At 47.3% G+C, this 26,322-nt stretch overlaps 1 protein-coding gene across 2 annotated transcripts; it reads right to left on the reverse strand.

Moving 5' to 3' along the window:
• Positions 1–258: 258 nt before the first annotated feature.
• LOC115777066 (transcription factor 7-like 1-B) lies at positions 259–23,833 on the reverse strand. 2 transcript variants are annotated; one of them, XM_030724888.1, is made up of 12 exons: positions 22,870–23,833; positions 22,711–22,780; positions 21,608–21,741; positions 14,599–14,676; positions 13,272–13,389; positions 13,114–13,189; positions 9,200–9,274; positions 8,225–8,362; positions 7,964–8,129; positions 1,370–1,477; positions 1,244–1,292; positions 259–1,171 (listed from the first exon to the last, which is right to left on the reverse strand). In XM_030724888.1, the coding sequence occupies exons 1-12, from the start codon at positions 23,062–23,064 to the stop codon at positions 651–653; spliced, it is 1,728 nt and encodes a 575-aa protein (XP_030580748.1). In that variant the 5' UTR covers positions 23,065–23,833; the 3' UTR covers positions 259–650. The 2 variants fall into 2 exon arrangements, with proteins under 2 accessions (XP_030580748.1, XP_030580747.1); XM_030724887.1 differs by having other exon boundaries at positions 13,114–13,192.
• Between the last annotated feature and the right edge of the window lie 2,489 nt (positions 23,834–26,322).

Raw genomic sequence — 26,322 nt, forward strand, 5'->3', positions numbered from 1 at the left:
ACCTGTGTACACCTTTGTCCTCACCTGTTCAGGAAAAGGCGTCCTCGAGGGTCTGAACATGTTCCAAAGGTTCTAATGAGCGATCAATGAGATCCTTCCTGAGGTCATCAGCTGCTTTTTACCTGCGTTTGTAGGTAATTCCAAATATAATCTTTTAATGGCAGGAACATCAGAGCTCGTTACTTTAATCAGATTACCTGTAAAATTACAGATGTTATCAGAGCTTTTCACTTTGTACATTTTTATTTTTCATACGATCCGACTTTGACCTCTGAAGCATCGACTTCTTCTGCAGGCCATAAACCAGACGTGGTGTTACCGCTGACCTCTGACCCAGAGTGCAGACACAGAGAGCTTTGACACCGAGAGCTGAGTGAAGGTTTATTGACGAAGAGGAGGAAACACTCAAAACTAGCAGGTAAAAAAGCATCGTTACACAAACTAAGCCCCGCCCCCTCACCTCACCATTACTTCATAAAAGTGTCTTTAAAAAGTTTGTAAAAATAGTCTGGGGGGGTCTGAGATGCAGTCAAATATTGACCAATTACTCGTCCTTTTATTCTCGTACAAAACGTGACACAGGTAGAAAAAAGCGTTAAAAACGGCGGCGGATTTACAGCGTTAAAAACGAGGTCAGATTTTGCCGCTCTTCACGGCTGATTGGTTCTTCGGCGCTGCTGAGTTAAGGCACCGTGAGAGCTCGAGGAGGTAGGAGGCGGGGCCAGGAAAGGCTGGCAGCGCAGAGTAGGGGGTCGTGGTGGTGGGGGCGAGGAGGCGAGGGTTTCGGAGGAGGGCCCCGTGGTGACCGCACCGCGGTTCAGAGACAGCGGCGGCCTCTGGGGTTTGGTGGTGAGGGAGAGCGGCTGCAGCTGCTCAGGGTACGGTGACGTGTGCCCGCCGAAGGACGACGAGTGCGTGTGCTCCGTGTGCGTCGACGCCGGGGCGGCGGGCGAGGCCAGCGCCGTGGTGGGGGTCGCAGGGGAGTCCAAGGAGGAGGCGGGGCTGGCCTGTGACAGGTGGGTGTGCGTCAGGTGGGAGATGCTGTGCGGCTGTGTCAGGTGAGGGCGCGTGTGCGTGGCCTGTGTGTGCAGCGGTGTCTCCTCGGCGCACACGGAGATGCGAGGCCTCTTCAGCTGCAGGGGGAAGTCGTCCGACGGCGCTGTGGCGGCAACTGAGGAGCAGACGCACAAAATGTTATCAGTCTGATATTTTCAACATCATCAAAGAGTGAACATCGCCTCACCTTCGAGCTTCATCTCCATCTTCGCCCTCTTCCTCTTCTTCTTCTTCCCCTGCGTGAAACAAGCCGTGAGCATGTCAGCTGACACAAACAGCCTCTGATTCGTTTCACATGACCTTTCATACTCACGTAGTTGTCTCTGGCGGACCAGCCGGGGTAAAGCTTGGCGTGCAGGAGCCTCTCCTGCCGAGCCAGTTCGTAATATTTGGCCTGCTCCTCCTTCGTCAGCGAGTGCCACTGAGGACGGAAAAACACGCCAAACGCGTCAAAACACAACAGGTCCACAACCACGACAACAACACTGAGACTCAGGTTCATTTATACAACAGCCTGGGGGGGGCTGGAGACCCTGCAGCACTGGGCCACAGCGGGGGGGTGACTCCCTCTGAACAGGAAGAGGACCCGGATCAGGGAGATCAAAATCACAGCAAAAATCAGAGCTGTCAGGATTTTGGCTCCAGCGTGAAATGATTTGTTTTTCTATTTTAAAATATGACAAATGAGGGGCGCCGGGGGGGCTCAGTGGGAGGGCAGGCGACCGTGTGTGCCGTGAGACAAAGCGCAGGTTCGAGTCCCGACCTGTTGTTCTTTGCTGTGCGTCTTCCCCAATCTCCTCTCCCACCCTGCTGCCTTCATACACCATCAAATAAAGCTGCTACACCACCCCAGAAAAGACAAATGATTGACGTTATTACAGTGATAATAATCATCATACGGTGAGGAAAATAAGTATTTGATACTCTGCTCATTCTGAAGTTTTCCCACCTCCAAAGAATGAAGAGGTCTCTAATTTTTATCGTAGGTACACTTCAACTGTGAGGATCTAAAAAAAGATCCAGAAAATAATCCATTTGTATTTTATTGTATGAAATAAGTATTTGATACAATAGAAAAACAGAAGTTAATAGTTGGTGCAGAAACCTGTGTTTGCAGTTAGAGGTCACACGTTTCCTGTAGTTCTTGTTTGCACACTGCAGCAGGACTTTGGCCCACTCCTCCATTCAGATCTTCTCCAGATCTTTCAGGATTCAGGGCTGTGGTTGGGTAACACTGAGTTTCAGCTCCCTCCAATGATCTTCTATTGGGTTCAGGTCTGCAGACTGGCTCGGCCCCTCCAGGACCTTGAAATGCTTCTTAAGGAGCCAGTCCCTAGTTACTGTGTTTTGGGTCATTGTGATGCTGGAAGACCCAGCCACAACCCATCTTCAACGCTCTTGTGCTGCGTTTGCACTAGTACCTACTTGACATGGCTCGACGCGGTTTGTAGGCTTTTCCATTAGGTCCTGGCACCAGGTACTTTTTTAGTACCCCCACCTGGAGCTCTATCTGGGCTATGACTGAGAGCCAGACAGCTTCCAGCAACATCGAGAAAACGGCCGAATCTGTGAGTGAAACTGTAAATGTGGTTTGTCCCCGTTTCACATTTTAATCATGCAATCCTCGGCCTTTACTGAATTACAGCCTCTGGTGAAATTCAACAATCCACGTCCCAAATTCAGGCAAAATCATTTTTTTTGTGTGCTGGGATGTCAGAAAACAGGGGAGATTAGCCCCCAGGGCTGTAAAAGTCTGAGGTTTGTGTTCATAAAGAATATGTTATTTGAGGCAGTTTGTCATTTATTTAAAACAACTGTAGCTGTATAAAAAACTTTCAGTCATCCCAGACCAGGACAGCATCTCCACACAACCTCCTGAGCCACGTCTGCACTCAGGACCTTCACAACAAGAGCATCAGTACTGCAAAACGTCCCACAGAAAAGATGTCCAGGACACGATGAGTCAGTGTGATGAAGTTGGATATTTTATTCTTCAAAATGATGCAGACGCTCTGCCGTACACTAGCCTCAGAAACATTTAGCACTCTTGTGTCGACACTGGAAGGATATGATAATGAATTTACGCCTGTGCGAGATCGAGTCTTAATGACACTAACTGTGCGATAGCTGCCAGGTTCATATACCACAGAGCAAGATCATCTCCTACTGGATAGACAGACTGGAGGAACTTTTCCGACCATTAATTCCACGGCTGCCAAGAGAAACTATTCAACGATGCCTGCAGAAAAACCACATGTATTATAGGCTGCAGTGAGAGCCTTTTACACAAACCCCAAACTCCAGCGCAGAAGCATACAGCCACTATTATTCAGTCAAACATCTGCTTTTCATTGCACCATGGGGACTAATCGTGTTTGTGTCTGCTGCGTATGGTGGTCGATGCAGTGACAAGTTTATCACTGTGGACTGTGGAACATTAACATGCCTGAAGCCCGGTGATGAGGTTTCACAATAAAAGACTTGCTCTTTGAGAGGAAAGTTAGATTAGTAATTCCTCCTTTCACAAAAAAACCTGGACAACTACCTGAGGAACAGGTAACATACACCCGTCAGACTGCCAATGTCAGAATCCATAATCCAAGATCAATGAATCCATGATCAAAGATCAATTTTGAAAGTCTTCAAAATACTATGAGAAACGGTTCCTACCAGCATGGCTCCTAAACCTGAGAACATGTGCTGCTGTAGTCTCATGAGGATCTCATGTGTGATCAGTCTGATGTACATATATATATGCAAAACTAATACATATATTAGTCTTTATACTTTTATGCCTTTAGTGTATGTTATTGTGTTTTAGGGTTACTCGTTTAAATGAAACGGTTGCAGCTGTAACAGTAGTAATTTCCCTTTGGGATCAATAAAGTATTCTGACTGACTGACTGACTGATATATGCAGAGAGTCAATAATACCCAGGTCTCCTTTTAATCTGATCTATACAGTGTTATGAGATCCAGTACACATATAGTGCAATCAACTGAACAATGACTGTTTTACACAAATGGCAACAAGTTTTTGAAGAAAAATACAAAACTATTTGCAGCATTTGATGTCATCAGTGTGTCATTAATTTCCCATTTGTTTAAATTATGTACATTTTTGTTGTGGTGAAATATTCAACAAATCTCAGATTGAATGTCTCCTTTCATTGAAAGGACAGAGACTGAACTCTGGCTGTATGTTAATGTCTGACATTTACAGTTGTCACATGAGCATTAAATCTTGCCCATAATCTTTGAGTTTCTCTCACTGAGCTGCATACTCTTCTACAAGTCGAGGCAAGAATGACGAGCAGTAAAAAGCCTCTCCAGCTCTTTACTTGTTGCTTCATCATACTGCACTGTAAATGAAACGTGCTCACGAGGTGTCCAGAAGTGTGGCAGTCTTTGGACCTGTGCAAAACCCTGTAAGCTGCACTTGCTGTAACTGCTTCCAGATTTCTGCAGCAGCAGCTCTCCATCTACCGATCTGATGTCGCTGTATTTCTGGGTAAGCTGCTCAGTGAGTGGAGGATGGGCTGGTACAGGACATTTTATTTCTAGCAGCACATCTGAGTCAATGATCCCATCAGGACCAGCAGAGCGCCATGGCTCGTGCATGCTGATAACAGTACCCGTATGAATGGTGTTCATGCCCTGTTCTTTCAGCTGATTACAAGCTCTAACTTCATTTTCTTTACCATAGTTTGTTTCATAATTACCACTAAAGCAGGGGTACACGTGCTCAGATTTTTTGTGGTTGCACGAACTGGAACTTTTCTTGCAGAGCTCACTATAAGTCTGATTTTTCTACAGTTGTGCCACAAATCTGATGCACTTTGTTGTAACTGTGATGCTTGATTTTCAGAAACTTGAATATATGCCTGATAGAAAGCCCTGCAGGGATTACAGCCAAGATCAGAACTGTGTGCTTGGCGTGGCTGAAAAAACTGCTCATGTGTTCTGGAGGAGGAAAAGTGGCTTCGTTGGTGCTTTGCTAACACTGTCTCGGTGCGTTTGCGTCGCTGAGCCCCTGAGTTCAGGTTACACCTACAGTGCAAGCTATTGTTAACAAGAATGAATCGATCTGGGCAGCTGCTCCTCTTCTGTGCATGCTCTGAGAGCACTTCAGCCTAAACATTGATTAAAAGGTTATAACCGATCATAGGTTTCATTTAAACATCACATTTGTTATTGATATCTTTTTAATCTTTAAGATACCAGCTAATTCCTCCCAGCAGCTTAGACTTTATAACAATCACTGCTCCCAACAAAATGAAATGCAATAAGTTATTTACATCCCTGCTGCTAATTTGATTTTTTTCTTTTATGTAAATTGTAAGCTGCCTTACATCAGTCTGTACATTTTTTCAAATTATTTTATTCTGTAATTTTGTTCTTTTCCCCCCAAATTATTCTACCCAGTTGCACATCCTATTACTGTATTTTTTCCTTATGTTTTAAGCTTTCCTGTAATGTACAGCCTCTTACGTTATTTTATTTATATTGTGACACTACAGCATACAGCCTACACAAAGCTTTAACACTGCGTGGCTTCCACATGTAAACACGTAGCCGTTAGCACGATGACAGCTGCGTGTCTCCCCGATCACAGCCTTCAGCCCGTCCACTGTTTCTGAATAGCACTCTATTCAGTGCTCTTATAATTACGTGATTCCTCACCATCAACACCTTCGGAAAAAACAAGGTATTGTCGATGTAGCTGACTTTGGGCCATAGTTTCATGTCATCTACCCTGTTAGGGAGAGGTGACGGGTGAGGCACTGTTACCTCGCTGCTTTTTAAAGCATCCCTGCAATGTATCCACCTCTGATGTGGTACCATTTAGGCCAGGTAAAAGAAACTGCAGTCTCAAAATCAACAGCCAGTGTGTAAGCCCGCAACCATAAACAACCATAAACAACCGCAAACAACTGCGAACAACCGGAAATAACCGTAAACAACCGCGAACAACCGTAAACAACCATAAACAACCGTGAACAACCGTGAACAACTGTAAACAACCGTAAACAACCGCGAACAACCGGAAATAACAGTAAACAACCGTAAACAACCGCGAACAACCATAAACAACCGTAAACAACCATAAACAACCGCGAACAACCAGAAATAACCGTAAACAACCGCGAACAACCATAAACAACCGCAAACAACCATAAACAACCGCGAACAACCGGAAACAACCATAAACAACCGGAAACAACCGTAAACAACCGCGAACAACCGTAAACAACCGCGAACAACCGAAAATAACCGTAAACAACCGCGAACAACCATAAACAACCGCGAACAACCACAAACAACCGTAAACAACCGCGAACAACCGGAAATAACCGCAAACAACCATAAACAACCGCAAACAACCATAAACAACCATAAACAACCGTAAACAACCGTAAACAACTGCGAACAACCGAAAATAACCGTAAACAACTGTAAACAACCGTGAACAACAACCATAAACAACCATAAACAACCGCGAACAACCGGAAATAACCGCAAACAACCATAAACAACCGCAAACAACTGTGAACAACAGCTCAAGCGGAAATTTAAAAAATGGCTTCCACTATGAATTAGGGGTAATGGCGCGAAGTCAGGAATACTGTGGATAGACAAAAGTTACAAAAAAAAAGAAAAGCAATTACTGGACTACATTGACTCCACCCACACTGAGGTGGTACTTAATTGTAATGGAAACAAGACCGAGTCGAGTTGTGTTGAGTAGGTACTACTGGAAAAGGAATATCTGAGGGAAGGATGTTGTTGATACATGACCCCATCCATCCTCCCTTCAGTACGGTGCAGTCGTCCTGTCCCCTTTGCAGAAAAACACCCCCAGAGTATGGCGTTTACACCCCCCCGTCTCATATGACCACGTGACCTTCTCCCGTGCCTTCTCTGGATTGGTGAGCTTCAAACAGGCCTGGACATTTGCTCTCTGCAGGTCATTGACCATACAATGTGATTTTCTGGATCTTTGTTAGATTCTGTCTCTCACAGCTGAAGTACTTCTGATTCACTGTCGTTTTAAATGCTGCTGTTTTTGTCACTGCTATTATTAATAATGCTGCAGTAACAACAGAATCTCCTAAACATGTGATGGTGCTCTCTCTGCTGCGGTCAAATGATCCCACAGTAACAATGAAGCCAGACTTTGTTCCTCAAACCGATTTTAAATAAAGTTGAAACGTTTGTGTCCCAGACTTGTATGATGCTGTGATAATGCCACGTTAGGCTTTCCTTCTTTCCACATTATGACTTCATTATTAACATAATCGGGATCTTTCCCTGCCAAACACTGACTCTGAACATTCATGAAGAACTACACGAACAAATTCCACAATAAATATCACGATTAGTGATTCTTTTAAATTTGAAACTTCGAGTTATTCAGATCTATTATAAAATTCAGCTGTTTAAACAGTTAAAATGTTTCCAAGCTCATCACTATATTTTTGTTTGATAGAGCAGTCAGCAGCTCGACACATGGGGAGTGATGTCGCTATTGCGTCCCGTGTGTGGGGTTTCCCCTCAGTGGCGGTGAGGGCCATCTGTCGCTCCCCGTGTGTCAAGCCCATAAGAACTAGAGGGGGAGACGTGCAGCAGCGGGCTGTGGACGGGACTCGAACCTGAGCTGCTGCACATGCTCACCTGCTCAACCAGGTGAGCTAAACTGGCACCTGAAACGTGTCTTCTGTAATGCTTACAATCGTTTTTATTGATCATGATTTCAAATATGATCACCTCATTCTCCAAACGCTTCCTCAAATATTTTCCTGATGTGAAAATGTTCCAGTTTCTCCCAAAATGACAAAAAAATCCATCAAATAAACACACACACACACACACACACACACGCGCGTGCACACACACACAGCTGTACCCTCTGTCCCAGGATCTGGTTGATGGACGAGCTCTCCTTCACTTTGCACATGGCGACCACTTTGGGCCGCTCCTCCCTCATGTACAGCATAAAGGCGTTGAGCGGCTTCTTGATGTGCGGCTTCCTGTCTTCGTTGCCCTCGTGTTTCACTTCAGGCGTCGCCTTCCTGTGGGAACACGGGGGGGTGCATGGCGTGCGTTATCATGGTGACAGAATGGGTGGCATGAGCATGTGCTGAAATGAGGTGATTGCTGTGTTTACCGCGGCTGAACGCTGCTGTCCCCGCCCACGCTGTCGCCTTCAGGTTCCTGCTTGACGCCCGTGGGAACGATGACGGAGCGGGCAATGGACGACTGAGGGGCGGGAACCAAACGAGGAGAGAACCCACTCGACACCAGACTGATGACAAAGCACGCGCACGTTATCGTTAGACGGCGCTTTAAACTTCACATTACAAAGAAATATCACGTGATTTCTTCAAGAACATTTTTACACAGCGATGGCTCCAGCTCAGACCTGTTTAAATAAAGTTTGCATTATTAGGGGCGTGGCCTCTCTGACTGACAGGCGGATGGTGGCACAGGCGGCTGTAGCTGCTAGCTGTCTGCTAGCTTCACCTCAGTCAAATCAAGTTTATTTATATAGCACATTTAAAACGACATTGACCAAAGTGCTGTACAAGACCTATAGGCCCAAGGACTACACTCAAATAAAACATTAAAAGACAATAAATAAATCATAATAAATAAATACATTTAAAAGCAAATACCTCAGCTAACTGGAGTCCCTGAACTGGACCTCTGGAGCATTTTTAATGCAATTATCTGACCAATCATATGGCTGCTGTGGCTTCATTGGACTAACAGACCGTTGGCTGTAATAACCTGTAATAAAGGTGGCTAACAGCTGCAGGACCAGATGTCACTGCTCTGATGCTAGTTAACCCCAAAGGTTTCCTGAATGCAGGATTACTTTGATAATGTGACGGGCAGGTGAAGCAACAGTTGGTAAAATAAGTGTGAATTATTAGTTTATGAATGTAAATGGGCTCTCAGCCCCGTTTCATTCTCCACAGGAAGCCTGGAGCCTAACGAGCAATCATAACGATGAGGTAAGATGATCACGCTTCTAGGTGCTGGTTATAACTGAGCGGGATGTTTCTGACTCTGTCCTCAAACTACAGATAAGCATCCAAAACATGAGCCAGCAGTCCGTTTACAGGCGTCGCTCACTTACCCTGACATGGAGGCGTTCATGGCGAGCGCTGCAGGTGTGAAGCCCCCGGCCACAGGGTACATGGGCTGCCCCTGCCTGCAGACAGAGACACGAGCAGACGGTGAGGAGACGGTTACGGCAGAGCCGCTTCCTGTTAACCTGAGACCATTTAATGCGTGAAGAAACCGGCTCTGCAGGCTCAACGAGCCCAGCCGCTGTTACTGAGGGGCTCTGTCTATTTATGCTGCATCCACCAATCAGGCCAGCTGAGGACGTCAGGGTTCCCCTCACTGTGTAAGCTTTGGAGGTTTTCCTGGACACATTTCTCCTCGACCCCGTCCACTTTCTGCTCAGCGCCCTGCGCTGGTAAATCTGAGATGTTTTTCCACTGTGACAGCTGTAATTAGCAGCTGCTCAACAGGTTAAACTGGATTAACAAACCATAACTGCTCACACACTGAAAGGAAAGCAAGTGCCAAAAACTGCAAACATCCAGCTTAATGGCAGAGATAACCATGTCTCTGGAGATCACCCCCTTTCACAACCATGTCAGAGGTAGTTTAGGCTTTAGAGGTGCTGTGATAGGCGGTCACAGGAAGCTATCGGAGGAGTAGTTTCCCAGGTGGTTACGTTCTGCAGGTAACCTCACACTGAGGAGGAGGCTCTGCTCACTGGAGATGTCTACTGGGAGCGCGGGTCTTTCCACACACCAGTTTCATGCACCCTGCCTGGGGTGGGAACTGGCTAGTAGTTTGGGGCCGGGTTGGCTGCTTCCCTAGGGTGCCACTGGCTCTGTGTTGGTACCCGTTCACCCACACTTGGTGTCCATGTGAGTTCTGTATGTGTGCCCATGAATGTGTGATGGTCATATGTGTGAGTATGAGTATATGACCTGTGTGTGTGTGGACAGCAGGGCCTGGGTCTGTGGCTTGCTGAACCTTGGCACCTGTGGGACACAGTTGCGGAGGGTGGGAGTCACCCGTCCCTATCGCTTCCCACTGCTCCCCGCTGAGCGCCACTGCTGTCCCTGGGGTGTTGGGTGCCAGCAGGTCCCGGGGTTCATGGCCGGATGTCTTGGTGTGGCTCTTGGCCCGCTCCCTTGGTGGTTGTGACCTGGGGTGGCTTCAGACCTCTTTGGCATGGGTGGGGGCCTCTGCTGGGTGTCAGGTGCCTGGGGCCTCGGGACCGCATTCTCGGCTCGTGCGGGGGGGTACCGGCCTATGGGGGAGGACTGGCGGCTCATTGCCTCTGATCTCTGGTTCCTCCTGTTCATGGGTCAAAGTATCCTTGGCGAGACACTGAAGCCGAGTTGGCCCCGATGCATCACTGAGAGTCTACAAGTGAGGTTGTGAGACTCTAGTACCAGTGCATTTAGCATTTACACACCTGACAGCAGGAGCAGCAGCAGCAAAAACAAAGTTACTCCAACAAAAACACCTCCTGCTGAAGGTGGAGACAGCACACCATCGACTCCAACCAGGCTACGATGGAGGGGATATCTGCAGACCCAAAGTAAACATGACTCCACCGAGCCAGGAAGAGCCAACGGTGGAAGAAGTTCCTGATGTGGTTTTCTCTGTAATGATTGTAGGTTCTTTACATACAATATGAAGCGTCTTGAGGCGACCGTTGGTCTGATTTGGTGCTATATAAATGAAACTGAAGTGAACTGGTTAAAAAGTTTGACCCAACACGTCCCAGACAGGAAACACTTCTCAGTGTGATTGTGTGGCAGTGCTGATCAGCTGCTGCAGCTCCAGGCTCCACCTACTCAGTCTTAATTTAGATGATGAACTATTTTCGTCATAGTTTTTGTCAACGACTCTTTTTTTCATGATGAAAACGAGATGATAACTAAATAAAAACTACCTAAAAGGATAAAAATTAAGCCACACTTTCGTCAACAAATGAAAACAAGATGAAAATTCTTGGCAGGGACAACATCCAATCAGAACTTATTTAATTTTGTGAAAGGGCGGGACGAGTTAGGAAAACATCCAATCAAATGCACAGATTTGCTCTAAACCCGGGAAGGCCAAACTAGCCTGTGATTTGTTGTTACTTCTGAAAGAACTAAGTTATGTAAACAATGTGAGCAGAGAGAAAGAAGAGCCGGTGTATGGACACATTTGTCCTTTGATGTCTTAATTATTAATACATTAGCTGTTTTGTCATGTTTGGTGTTCATTTTTGCACTAAATGGCACTGCTGCTTTTGTGGTGCTCAGTTTCATAAAGAACGTAATATGCAGTTTTTTATGAACACTTAGAGCTGGGCGATATATCGAGTTTTAAAAAATATCGATATATTTTCATATACGATATAAAATGAGACTGTATCGTTTATATCGATGTAGTCTAGTTCACGTTACAATCACACTTGTAGCTCCACCAGTTCATCTTTCTCTTCTGCCCCCCCTCTCTGCTTCACCCGTTAATCAGGGAGGAAGCGACCACATGGCAGTGTTCCAACTTAGTGACTTTGTTGCTAGATTTAGCAGCTTTTCAGACCCCGCTGGTGACTTTTTTCCCCAAAAGCGACTAGTGACAAATTTAACGACTTTTTCCGGTGAGGTTGGAGAGTTTTAGAAACCTGAAATCCTCCGCTGTCGCCGTGTTTTACAGCCTTCATACTGCGTCCTTTTGTACGCTTTGGCATCGCCCGGACCCCCAAGAGTCCCTGGCTGCAGGTAAGAGGGCGCCGCCATACGCAGCAGAAGTTGGTTTGTACCGTAAGTCACGTGACCGTAACAGCAGAAGTGGGTTTTTCTTTTATGTGCTTGCAGACGCTGCATTGAGCGTGCGGCCCGTTGCTGTGATACGTCAGCGCATGTCTGTGGATTTACTGAGATGCTAAAATCCTGCAGATGGAGTTTTGTTCATTCAGTCTGTCACAGTACTGGATGTACAGGAGTACACACAGGAGGAAGTACTTTCCAGTGAAGTAGACTTCTGACTGGCTTTGTAAAGAATCAGTCAGCCTTTTCTGTTTACATTTTAATAGCACAGCTGTGAGTCTTTTCATAGAGGGAAAAAGCATTAATTTATTTGAGGAGCATTATTATTTAAATATGTCAATAGTTTATTTTTGAGTAGTTTCTCATGAACGTCTGCAGCTGAATGTTAATAAAAATGTCTGTGTGACATTTGGGACACGGAGCCTTTTTGTTTGTACCTTTGGGAAGAAAAAATATGGAGATATATATCATATATCGCCATTCAGCTAAAAGATAGAGATATTATTTTTGGTCCATATCACCCAGCCCTATGAACAGTGTGATATTTTTCAGGCAGAGCAGGCCTACTCATCAATATTTTATCCTTATGCTCAATAAACAAGGTTAGGTATGTTATGTTTGTGTGTGTATATTGGTCTTTCAAGCATTAATAATATTTCATAACTTTTAATAAATGTTTAATTTTGTGTAAGTGTGTATAACGACTAATTCAAGGGAACTGAGGAAAGAGCATTTACACTTTACACCCTTTATATTTGATTCGACTGAATCGACTGCAGATTTAGTCGACTATATTCTTACGATAATTCTTCGACTAAAGCTGTTCAGATGACTAAATTATGACTAAAACTGAATCAGACGTGGCTGTCATTAGTAACGCTGCTGTTTTTCCAGGGAAACTCTTCCTCGGCTCACATTTGACTCGTGCTGTCGCTGCTGTTGCACGATGCTGCTGGCAGCTCGTTTCCAGAGTCACACTCTGAATGAGGAGGTGTGTCATCAGTGACGCAGCGCTTCATTTTGTTTCTGCCCGTCAGCTGCACTCACCGATTAAACACGCTCAGCACAGTTTTTCTGCCGTCACAAATATCATCAAGTTTCCTTCAAATATTGTGATATAATTGTGAGGCGACCCCTGGTGGAAGCCATAAATAACATCACCATAAGCATGACTGACCAAAATGTGCGTCCTACTCACAGCCATCCAAGAGGGTGGGGGATCTGAGACACTGCTCCTGGAGACACCGGGTAGCAGGCGGGAGTCCTGGACAACCCTGCTTCAGAGACAGCAGCTCAGCTTCAGAGTCACATTCAGGCCCAGAGGATTAAAGATGGAGGGCAGGTGAGGCTGCTTACCTGCTTCAGGAGAGAAACCAGGTGAGGCCCTCGGAGGGGAGAAGGCCTCGGGGCTGTAGGACAGCAGTGGGTGGAGGTGGGACACGTGGGGGTGCTGCACCATCGACACACTGTTGGACTGAAGCCACAAACAGGGACAGCAGCTGAAACTATTATTGAGTATTATTGATTACTGAGCTTTAGTTAGATGGAAGAAGAGATCCTTTTCTGACACTGATATTAAAAACATGTTCTTCTCGTCTCACTGAACACTCAGAGGAACCCTCTGAACCCAGAAATCAGACTGACGCAGGTCGGCTCTCTGTGAGACGAGTGATGATTCAGACACAGCGTTACCTTAATACTGGTAACAGCAGGACCAGAGTTACAGCGTTTCCTGCAGAAGCTGTAAAAACAGAAGGAATCACGGTGGGAGCTTTCTGACGCTTCCTGAATGATGCACGTGCAGCAATCTGTCAGGACATCGTGAAAATGATCATGTCCAATCCATGAAACTTAACAAAAGTCAGGAAGACACCAAAGAAATCAAACCCTTCAACTACGTCAGTGCTACAGTTAGTCCACCAGAGGGCGCTCTGCAACCAACTCATCTGAGCAGTAAATCCATAACTGCACACAATGATCCTGAAAGCAGCAAGACATCAGTGATGGAGACGTCCTCCCACCATCAATGAAAATATCAAACTAATGCAGGAGTCAGGATACCAACAGACCCCCCCCCCCCCCCAGGTTAGTAAAGATATCATACAGATTCCAGCAAAGATGTGTTCAATATTAACAAAACTCATTAAATCAAAACTATTGGAAGCATGCTGTCAGAGATTAGCTTTAACATTTCTACAAATATATTTCAGTAACCATCCTGGAACAAACACAAACATCTCCATGGAAACAGATCAGCACTCTGTACAAGGCTGGATGCTACATAGTGTCTATTATACACTCCACTGATGGTTTTTCTACCGAGCGGAAAGGTAAAAGCTCACAGACGGACGGTTCATGTCGGGCAGGAGGACAATAAAAAGATATCTGCTCATATATCAGTGTTGAAACCAAATACTGGTATCAGTGTCAGTGTTAAAGACACAAATACAGACACAGTCTCAGACTGCCTGTCTGTATGATCGTTATAACTCTGATCAACTACACAAGTAACATGCATGACTTCTCTGCACTGAACCTGTGAACTGCAATCAGAGCTCGACATGCACGTTTAACCCTCATCCCGTCCCGTGCTCTCCACTGCTCTGCAATCACATCTGCGGGTCCACAGAAGCTGTGAACCGGCCCACCGGCATGGACCTGAGGTGCTCCGTCAAGGTCTTACCAGGTGTGAGGGAGTCGCTGTGTCTCGGACTGAAGCTCTTCCTGGGACGTCGAGCAGCGGCCACTGAAACGGCAGGTACTGCAAACACACACACACACACTTCATAAACCAACCATAATCCTTCATGCATGTAAGAGTGACTTCATATTACTCTCACGTCTGCAGTATTCCTGTGCGGTATTTACCAATGACCCCAGCAGTGACACAAATCTGGGGCAGGATTACTGGGTGCAGGGATTAAACCACTGCAGGAAATCATTTTCTTCAGTTTAATAAAGTTTTTGCTGAGGTCCACATCTGAGTTTCCTTCCAGCAGGTCTGACTAATCTGACACTCCACAGCAGCAGCCTCAAACCTGTCAGAGGACTGGTTACAAAAACCAGGGCACCTTACTGCCTGGTCAACTGAAGGATCAGCTGTTTCCAGACTTCGTGCAGCTCAGTCACAGCAAAACTGAATTTAATGCTCGACTTAAAGAAAACACGTTCACGTTCCCTCAGGAAGACAAAAACAACGCAAAGCTCAGGAAATATGAAGAAACAAACACTCTGATTCACACACACACACACACACACACACACACACACACACACACACACACACACACACACACACACACACACACACACACAGACAGAGTAACTGAACTGGAAGCATGAACACAGCAGGGATCGATATAACCCAGATAATGGCCTGGGCCAGGAAAATAGTGTGCTGATCCAGCTGGCCAATCAGCTGACTGATCAGCTGATTGGCCAGCTGATCTGTTACCCCTGATGGACTCGGCTGTGAAGCAAAGGGGCTGAAATGGATCCTCGATGAGGAGTTTTTTCTTACGGTCAGCGTTAAAGTGCCTCATCCAGCCTCATGTGTGGAGAGTTCTGCCATGTGTCCAGATGTTTCCAGCTGCTTCCAGCCCGTGTGCTTCAGGCAGTCACAGCAGGACTGAAGGAGGAGCAGCTAAAGTGAAGCTGGCTGCATGCAGACACACAGAGAGCTTTAAACTCAGCAGCAGAGACACCTGCAGCCTGCAGGGGGCAGTCTAAAGACAGGCTCAGCCCAGCATTTATTTTACAGGTTTACTCATTTCTGATGATGTTTTTACTGACACAGATTGGAATATAAATGTGAACGTCCTCACAGATGATGCTGTCTTCTTACAGCACAGACAGTCATTAAACCGGCTTTTTGTAGACCAGTAAATCCAAACTGGGGGCCAGTAAAGCTGATCTGCTGGTGGTCCAGTGCAACCTGCACTCAGAGGTGAATCTGTGGTGAGTCTGAGGTGTCTTTAGGCTCTGAGTGTGTTACTGCACCTTAAAACTTTAGTTGGTGCAGAGAGGATGGTGGAGGAAACTGATGCTGAGATAACACGCCCGATAACCAGGTGTTTACATTCCTGAAGCACAACCACACCAAAGCACCACGTGGACACGCCCACGCAGGGAACGGGCCAATGAGCCGGCTTACACGAAGGAAGACGGGCGACAGATAAGATCCAAACTGGAAATCCTGCTGAGCATCACGCTCACTCTTTATCACACACAAACAGCCCTGAAAGAGCCCGAGGAGCTCACTCATCCAATCAGCTGTGACCTCTGACCCCAATCCAGAGGAGCATCACCTCACTGTTAACCCTGTGGACTGCAGTAAGGCCAGGGTGGAGAAGCGTGGCCTCGTGATCACTGAGACAGGAACCAGCACGCCCCCATCAGTGAGGAAACTGCTGCCACCACCTTTAGATCAGCATCACCCTTATCTCCTTCTTTAACAAGCATGTGAACACACACACACACACACACACACACACACACACACACACACACACACACACACACACACACACACACACACACACACACACACACACAGAGTGCATTACTGAAGGAAGCATAAAATCAGAGTTACTGCTGGGGAAAGTTATTAGTTTACCTCAGCAGAGCCTGAAGCTCTCAGCTTCGTCTGAGGTTTTCAGCTCTCTAAAGCGAGCGCGCTGTGAGGGAGGAGACTCGTAGAAGATCGTTCGGTCAGCACGAACACATAAACCCCACGAGCGTGGGAACGCTCCGTGACGGACGCCATCACACCTCTCAGCCCTACAAATGATCACAGTCCTGCAGAACCACGCGGCACCGCAGCGCCAGCCGGTGTCATATCGTCGGGTACCCGTTGTGTCATAACATGTTGGATTTAACAGGAAGCTGCTGCTCTCACAAAGTGAGAGTACTTCTTGTGGCTGAGTAACCGGAGCAGCACGTCCCTAAGTGTTAAGCCCCGGTGCCCGGGTCAAAGGGCACAGCATGGAGGAATAAAGAGCCTGACCACAGGGTGACCAAAGCAGGGAGACACTCCGAAGTCACAGATCAGAGCCAACATGGCGCCTGACCGAGGAGCTCCGAACACGGTTTGGTGCTGATTTAAAAGCTGCAGTTTGGTGTCTGTGCAGGTTCTCAGTCATCCAGCTTCAGGTCTAAATGGTAAATGGACTCGTTCTTATAGAGCTTTTCTAGTCTGAGCACTCAAAGCACTTACACAACATGTTTACATGCACCCACATACAAGCACTTCCATGATTAACTAAGTGCTTTTATTATCTAACATTCACACTCCAACGGTTGTGTCGGAGAGCAACTTGGGGTTGAGTATCTTGCCCAAGGATACATTGGCATGCAGCCTGGAGTAGCCAGGAATCGACCCGCTGACCTTCCGATCAGTAGGTGACCTGCTCTACTGCCTGAGCTACGCAGCTACGCAGTCTGAGTGCAGCTCCTTCTTTGGAGACCCGTGGAAGTCCAGATCAGCTGTGGGGTCAAGGAGGCCGTATGACTGTTGCAGCTGCTGGGGTTTATTCTGGCTGAGAGAAGGATGGTGGCACATTTTGGCTGGTGGTGTGTTGGTCTTTCCTCAGTGATGTGATGGCCTTCGTGTCCTGGACGGTGAGGCTGGAAGGAGGCGTTTCTGTGCCGACACCGCCGCCCTGACAGTGAGGTGAAGGTAAAACCGAGCCCCTCCCTTTCTGCTTGGTGAGGTCGCTCCCTGAGAGGTTCTTCACCCACTCACCGAGGCCGGCCGTGGCTGCGGTGACTCCCTGTTACGGTCCGGCTCGGCCTCAGGACTGGACCTTTGTGTTGTAGCCTTTTGTATGAAGGTGTTTGAGAGTGTGCAGTGAACGCAGCCCGTCAGTGTGACCTACAGAGCGGTTCCTCTTTCCTCCACGCTCACGACAAACCAGCAGAGCGCTGCTGTTTCTATTCTGCTCCAACACAAACAGGGAGTAAGAAAAGCAGAACTCTGAGTTTCCACAGCTCTGTTATTGTGTTTAACAGGGGAGAGTGTGTGTGTGTGTGTGTGTGTGTGTGTGTGTGTGTGTGTGTGTCTGTAGTTTTAAACAGATCATCCTCCTGGTATTTTAAGACTCTGAAGACAATATGAGGGAAAACAAAGGAATTGTGGGATTGTCCGGCCTGCTGAAAGCTTTAACCAAACAGGCGCCGCCACACTTACACACACACACACACACACACACACACACACACACACACACACACACACACACACACGGCTCTGTCAGCACAGAGAGGCTGATATCAGAGCACTCATCTGCCCTCAGCCCTCCTGCTGCATTCACTGCTGCTCAGGTGTGACTCAGGTATGAACGCTCGGAGCCTCAGATTCAGCTCACCAGACGCTGATTGCATGAAGCTTCTTCAGCAGGAGCAAAAATACTGACAACACAACCAAACAGCAGGGAGCTGCTCCACCGCTTAAAGCTGAACTTCACCCAAAAATCCACCCAGCACCTTCTTCCTGCAGGGCTTTAAATCCAGCGGCCCTGCCACCGTTCAGACACCACTGCGTCGAGCTGATATGACCTGCTGAAACCCCCCAGGCTGAAAAATGAAACCCAGCAACCTGCAGTTCCTCTGACATCCAGCAGAGGCGCCAGCAATGAGTCAGTCACAGACTCCCATGAGAAAATGTCACGTTTACATGCTGGTACAGAAACTCCCCTCCTATGGGGGTCGGGGTGGGGGTGGGGGGCATTTCTGTGACTCAGCTGTTCAAACTCAAAGTGGCTCCATCCATCTTTTATGTACAGTCTACAGTAACAGTGAGCACTCAGAGGCACTGCAGTCAGTCGCATGTATCAACATGCATGTGTTAGCACAACACAGGCCTGAAACACTGGATTACAACACACACACACACACACACACACACACACACACACACACACACACACACACACACACACACACACACACACACACAGAGCGTGACTTATTTTAGAGCCTTGAAGCACACTTGCAGCTTTAGCATGTCTGCAGTACTCGCAGGCCTGTTTCTGAGTTCTCTGTATTTTTAGCTGCAGTGCTGACCTCACCGGTCTGCAGCGTGTTCCCCTCAGACGGAGGCGAGCGGTCGCAGCTCTGAGACGGAGGTGAGCAGACAGGCTGTCTCTGCGTCAGTAAACAGCCTGTATTATGGTTCAGCTGGTGTCCAAATAATGATAGCCTGTTTACTCGGACTCGCCTTCAGACTGCCAGGCGCTCCTCCTCCTCCCTTATAAACACTCAGAGGGTGAAAAGGTGCACAAGGTCTGAACTGTGAGCAAAGCAGGAATACCTGTGCTGTTTCACACCTGAACAACAGGAAACCGATCAAATCTCTTTGATACGCTCTAAACCTGCCTGCAACCAAAGCCTGCTCACACATGATTGGTCAACAGTCAACAAACACCAGCAGTCACCGGTCTGTCATGGCGTCCTGAGGGGCCAATAAGCTCCCAGAAACACGCAGGTGTGTTCTTGCTTGGAACACCCGTCCCCACTAACTGTGAGCACGCTCCCCACGGACACAGCAGCTGCAAACTGTCAGTATCACTGCGGCTTACAATAAGAACCTGTTACATTAAAACTCATTCGGAGACAAATGACTTTATTTTGGCCACATTTAAAAATGTGAAATGTCTCAAAATTCCAGATACGATGCAGAATATAATCCATAATCTAACATCAGAATATGAATAAAGTTTCATCCCAATCACTTTAAAGCAGCGAGCAGAAAAGTCTGAGGAGCACCTGTAATTGCTGACCAATCACAGCTCTGTTTCTAACTGCTGTTAGCGCACACAGGTGATTTATCCAGGAGACCTCAGAGTGCACCTGTAAGACTTTCAAACAAACCAGAGAAGCAAAGGAAACCCGACCGAGCTGCTCGAGCACGAAACCCCCCAGGCCCGTGGGTCATTAGAGGGCTGAAGGTCAGGATCATGTGCTCTCAGACAGACAGCAGCAGCTGTAGGAACCAACAGGAACCGTGACCGCAGGGGTCAAATTATGACACTGGGACAAGCTCAAGAAGAGGCCCTGCTCGTCCTCCACATTTGGTGCCAACACATAAAACCGTCTGGTAACTCAGCGGCACCCACACCGATGGGTGACGTCCCAGCGCTGCATCCGTCTTTACTCTGTCAGTGTGTCCCACACCGCATCAGAAACTCCAGAAACCTGCCAGTCTGCAATAAACACACCCGTTCCCTCTGCAGTGTTTTAGCTCCACAGCAATCACACTGTGAACAACCTTAATGCGACCTTCTGCTGGAGGTCACCATCAACTTTGCTGTTTGCTTTAATTCCTCGGTCTGACAGAGAGGCAACTTTCCGATTAGAGCCCCTCAGCGTTCCGCTGCATTAACCCCTAATCCCAGCTGAGCCTCCCGAGAGCTGCAGGGCTGCGAAAATCCTGCTGTGAGTCCTCCGAGCTGAAGCAGCTAATCTGCAGCACCTCAGACTGTGTCCAGGCCTGCCTCACACACACACACACACACACTCCTCGTCTCAATTTGCAAACCCCCCCGCAGCGCTGCTGCTTCCTGAGTTGGGGTTAAAGTTTGTCACGTGCACGAGCCTGAACGAACCATCACAAATGTAACGACAACATCCCAGAAAACACGCAAACATCACAGACACAAAACTAACCACAGCTCACTGAGTGTGCTGACAAACACCCCAAACATAAATCAGACCGCTCTGACGTGGATGAAGTGTCTGAAAATATCGATAACCATTTAAAAACATGAATATCTTAATAAAATAAAAATATCAAGAGAAGGCAGAAAATTAGTCAAAAATGTAATAAAATTCCAGGAAATATTTCATGAAAACTTTTAATAAATAAAATTAATTAATTAAAACATTTATGAAAAATGAAAATAAAAAAAGTCATAAAAATTTATGAAAAAAGTCCAAAAAATGTGAATAAAATCTGAGAAATGTTTCTAAACACGTCTCTGGAGCTTGAAAAAGGCGACTGGACTTCTTTTTGTTTCTTGAAGACGCCAATGTCCAATGTGCCAATGTCCACATTTTGGACAGGGAAAACAGATGGTTTGAAAGAGGAGTGAAAGAAGCCATCTATGTCCACTGTGAACAACCATCATTGAACAGAGGAGGTGGATTACGTCACCAACTTTCCCCCGCTTACAGTGCTGTCCTGAGCTCCCTTCCCAGACGTCTCAACCCCCATTCACACCTTTGTTCCAGTGACCTCAATAGGCCACAGGAAACAATGGAGCGGAGTCCTAAATTGGTTTCAACTGAAACCACTGATTAAATATGACCCACGCCCCCTTCACACCTGGGCACATGTGTTCAAGCACATGATCAATAGAGGGTCATAACCACCTCCAGGGGACTACGCCCACAGGGGTTTAAATACCTGGGTCTCTCCACCATTTGGTTGAGAACTGAAGAAGCCTTTCGGATGAGAGGTGAAACGTCTTCAAGAAACAAAAAGAAGTCCAGTCGCCTTTTTCAAGCTCCAGAGAATGCTATGACCTGGATAACTGAGAATCTACACAGACATACGTTTCTAAACACGCTCAATATTAGGCCTGAAAAACATGATGGGTAATAAAATCTAAACATGATAAGCGGGCTGCTGCACTCTGACCTGCAGCCTCAGAGCAAGGCTCAGTTTCACCTGAGCAAGTGTGTCGGCGTCTTACCGTCCGCGCGCTCGGCGTCAGCGCTCCGTTGGCGAGGTAGGGGCTGCAGAGGTTCCCGAGGTCGGGGAACATGAAGAACGGGTACCCGACGTAGGGCGACGGCTGGAGGAGCCCTGCGTCCTGCTTCCTCAGCGCTGAAGAACACGGTCAACACAATCGAGACTTTCAAAAGGGCAACTTTTTACAGCTGAAGGCAGACAATGAACGAGCTGCACCCCTCAGACTTTTACACTGGAGGAGCCGAGCTCACAGGAAACCATCAAACAGCTGCTGCTGTGATTACAATAACCTGGGCATGGAAAATCAATCAACGGCAAAAAACTAGGGTTAACCCAAAAATATGCCGTTAACATAATGTAATGATATGATTCAGAGAATCCAAAAGAGCTCTAAAAATGCCCCAAACCCCCAGGATATGATGGATTATTAATAAATAAATTCATTACTTAAAAGACTGACATGGCAGAAATATGAATAAAAATATTACCATCAGTAATAAATTAACATTATAAAATGTTAATATTAAAAATAATAAAATATGAATATGCCCCAAAACAACCTAAAAACAGAAAATAATGTCTTAAAGAAAGTTAAAAATATTTAAAATATTACAAATGTTATTGAACGCCTAAAAAAAATGAAAAACTGTCTAAATAAAATGAATAAAATATTCCAACAAAGTCATAAACAAATACATAAATGTAATAAATTAATAAAATGTCAAAATACAACTAAATCCAAATAAATAAAGTCTAAAAAAATCCAAAAGATGCCCCAAAATGTTACAAATATTTATACAAATATATATTAAATATCCTTGAAACTGAGTCAAAGTCTGTTTGTGAACATTATTAATACAAATGCTAATAAATGAGAAATAAACGTGGGAAATACCGCCGCTGACGTTACTGAAGTGCCCGCAGAGACTCACCTGGACACACCGTGTCACAGGTGAGTTTTCAGAGTTTGATGAGCTCCACTGTTTCCTGCTGCTGCTCTCCGCGCACCGCCGGCGGCCGCAGCCTACTCCCTCAGCGGGATTAATAAACCCTTCCAGCCCTGGAAATAGTCCCTACCAGCAGCTGCACCCCTGCACGTCTTACCTTCCTCGCACAGCCGGCTCCGTCTGGCCCTGCTCTCCACATCTGGACGGGGCTTGGGGCGCCTGTCTGCCTGCACAGAGGAACACACAGAGCGGGTAAACAAAGCACCGAGCACCGCTGAAGTCCCGGCAGCCCCACGCTGGCCCAGCTCTGACTCACCTCCGAGTCCGAGCTGCTGTTCGTCTCGGACTCGTTGACCAGAGAGGACTTGACGTCGTCCAGGTCGCGCTCGGCGGACACGTTGCGCTTCTCCTCCTGCTCCCCTTCGTCCTGGAACGCGATCAGCTCGTCGCTGGCCCCCAGGTCGTCCCCGGCTCCCAGGTCGTCCCCGTCCTCCCTGCGCAGCTGCGGCATGCCTGGACGCTAGCGGCGGCTAACGCCCGGAGCGACTTCGGGCTAACTTAGAGTTAGTACGCAAAACTCCCACAAGACCGCCCCCCCTCCAGGAAAGCAGTTAGCTAAGGTTGGCGGTGCGGGAGGCCCCTCACAGACGGCGTTAACGCCAACTTAACGGCCTTTTTTCTCCTTTTAATCCGTTAATCCAACAAAAAAACTCCCCAAACTAGCTTACATGCTAGCTAGCTCCGTGCGGCGTTCACGGACACTTCAGCTACAGGCGTCGAATTCCTGAGGTGTGGGGGTCCTTCAGCCGCGTCCCTCCAAGAAAAACGTCCTTAAAAAGCACAGTCTCCAAAACAGATGCCTCAGATGATCTAAAAAGGTCCCCTCCCCACAAACAATGCAAATACAAATACAAAGATCCCTCACCAGCGAACCGTCGACATGTTAAAAAGCGAGCCTGAAAAGTTCACGTCCCCCTCTGTGCAGTTACTCCAGCGGAGAAAGTGGAGGGCCTGTTCGCGGCGATCCCTGCATCGTTATTCCGCTTTGAAACGTGCATAATTCCGCACAGTGCTGCGGTTTTACACTGCTCGTTTCCGCATATAGCTCAGTTTGCTGATTCAAGCCGTTTGTCGGAGGCGTGGGAACGGAGACGGGCTGCTCGCTCCTTCTGAAGTGGAGTGGAAGGAAAAGACTGCGGGGGTGGAGGCTGGAAGGAGAAGGGGGTGCCGGGGACCTCCACTGGCCCCGGATCAGTTCACAGGAGCCCGTGCGGGTTCACGGAACCGCAGGCTGAACTGATCCTAGATCAGGCACAACAGGTTGATCCTATCTGCGCGCAGAGGAGGGAGGGAGGAGTTTAAATGGAAAAAAGGAGCCTTTAGAGTTTAAAGGAGCAGTTCGCCGCTTTCTGCCGTCCCGGATTAAAAGCCGGCCTGCCCCTCAGCACCAGGGCAGGAGCCAGCAGCAGCCCCCAGCCCCAAGCTGGAGCTCCAACCCTGCAGGTCCTCCAGCGGCCAGCAGAGGCGCCAGCATTGAGGCAGCCCCTCAGAGTCCCATGTTAAACTCCACAGCAGAAACAAACACATACAGCAAACACACTCACAAAAACCAGTTGTGGTCTCTACTGAGTGTTCTCATGGTGCTGCAGGGTGGTCCTCCACAGTGGGTGTGATCGCTCCCTGACAGGCTCCCGGAGGATTCGGACTCTCACTGCGTGAAATCGGCTCCAAAGAAAGTGCTGCACCAAAAACCTCAGTCTGATTGCTTTGGTTGCCTGCAAATACTAACTACTACCTGAGTGGCAGTAATACTGTAAAAACTGCAACAAAGTGGAAACGGAGGAGGTTCACCTTCAAAGTAAAAGTCAGTGCTGCAGCCAACATGTTCTATAAGACAGTTTTATTTTGAAGGCCAGCGGGCTCCATTTCTGGTTTGTGCTGCAGTTTTTACAGTTTCACTACTAAATATTGCAGAATATTTGCAGGCAACCAAAGCAATCACTCAGAGGTTTGTGACAACCAGTTAGGGAATTAGCATTTTTCCCAGGGTTTTTCTCACTGGTTGCCAGGGAGGTCACTGACCGGTCTGGGACTTGAGCAATCATTGTCCCAGCAACCTCCAGCAACCAGTGAGGAAACACTCTTTTTGGACATTTCAGAGGAAACAGTTTGTGTATCAGCTGTAAACATGTTGATTTCTGCTGTGAGCGTTTAACATGGGAGTCAATGGTAAGTGAATCTGAGGTAAATGCTCAGTGTTATTTACATTTCTCCTTCATAGGTTCATCTCTCATCAGTGGACACGTGTGGATCAGGCTGTGGATTAGTCTCCAGCTGTGGAGCCAGGTACAAACCTCTGGCTCCACAGCTGGAAGAACCACAGACTGGCAGATGCAGCCTGCAGACCCCGGCCACCGTCATGTTCTGCTGGAGAAGCAGCGCAGTGATCGGTTCTGGTTCTCGAACGGCAGAACCGGCTCCACCCGCGCGTGGCGTGTGTGAAGACACCTTAGGAGGGTTTGGAGTGCAGTGCTGGATGAGGAGAGAAAATAACATGTCATCAGCAGAGCTGAAAACCTGATTATTGTTTCCAGCCTGTCTGACTGTGCTGATGAAGTAGTACAGGAGGCATGTACTTTTCCCCGGCCCGGCACAAAGAAACACATAAACACACTCATTACTTCTCCCACTTGCAACTCAATTGTGGTCCCCTGTGGAGAGCAGCATGGTGGCAATTAGGCTGTATTGCCCTGCTGCCCTCCCCTCTGTGTCTTTTTGTTTGCTTTCTCCCCATTTTAAGGCCCTCTTTGTTCAGCCCGGCCCCCACAGATGACATTCATGCATGATGAGATTACAGCAGCTCTGCAGCTCCGAGGATCTGCTGGAGTCACATCAGGGAAGACAAAACTGCCTGAGAGACACGTTCTGTGCTCAAACAGTCTCTTCTTTATTTGGCACAAAAACAGCACAGTCACTTTATTACTGTTAGATTACAGACAAAGAGCAGCTGGGACCAGTAACAGGTTCTTCATGCTAGAGTCTGAGGAGAGTTTAGCAATGCATGCTGGGATTTTTTCCTTCTGTAGTTCATTAAAATGGCCACTGCTGGATGTTGATGCTGAGCATGGACAGAGTTTCTGATGATGAGCTCGGTGTGAGTCTGCACACTTTATCACAGCTGTGTCTGCACATGGAGAAAGATGCCTGAAAAGGGGAGGAGCTAAATCAGACAAAGGATGAGCCGAGGCCCAGAATCAATCAAAGAAGGCTTATTTTGAGGGGTGAATCATGCAAAGCTGATGTTAATAATAAATAACCATCCTAATAATTTCATCCCTGTATACACATTATCCTGTGTGGTGGAGTCAGCTGATGTAATATGGAGCTGGAGATGAGCCCACTGTAAAGTCTGAGGTTATTATGAGACACTAACGCTCTACTCTGGGAATCAGACATCAAACAGGGGTGGGGCATCCGATCCTAACGCCTCCTAAGCATCTCTCCTTTGGAGCTTTTCCACCTCCCTAACTGGGAGGAGAGCCGCAGGTTGGCCCAGAAGAGAAAATATACATCACATTTGTCCTGGAAAATGTTTCTGACGCTGCCACCTAACTTCAGATGGGTGGAGGAAAATGGGCAGCATATCTGACTGACTCCAACACTGTGCTGTCACACCCTCAGGGCCTCGGGGTCCGCCGTTCCTCATCATGGCCTGAATTTGGGGGGGTTTCTGTTTTAGTAGTTTCTTCTGACTGTGCTTTCAGTGAAT

This window comes from Archocentrus centrarchus, unplaced genomic scaffold (assembly GCF_007364275.1).
Source record: "Archocentrus centrarchus isolate MPI-CPG fArcCen1 unplaced genomic scaffold, fArcCen1 scaffold_42_ctg1, whole genome shotgun sequence".
Taxonomy (NCBI): domain Eukaryota; kingdom Metazoa; phylum Chordata; class Actinopteri; order Cichliformes; family Cichlidae; genus Archocentrus; species Archocentrus centrarchus.

Coding starts and splice junctions, on each gene's coding strand:
- LOC115777066 (XM_030724887.1), bottom strand. CDS start 23,064: ATGCCGCAGCTGCGCAGGGAGGACGGGGACGACCTGGGAGCCGGGGAC. Junction 1,478..7,963: donor ACCAGATCCTGGGACAGAGG/GTACAGCTGTGT, acceptor TTCCGTCCTCAG/TGGCACTCGCTGACGAAGGA. Junction 1,293..1,369: donor GGTCCGCCAGAGACAACTAC/GTGAGTATGAAA, acceptor TGTTTCACGCAG/GGGAAGAAGAAGAAGAGGAA.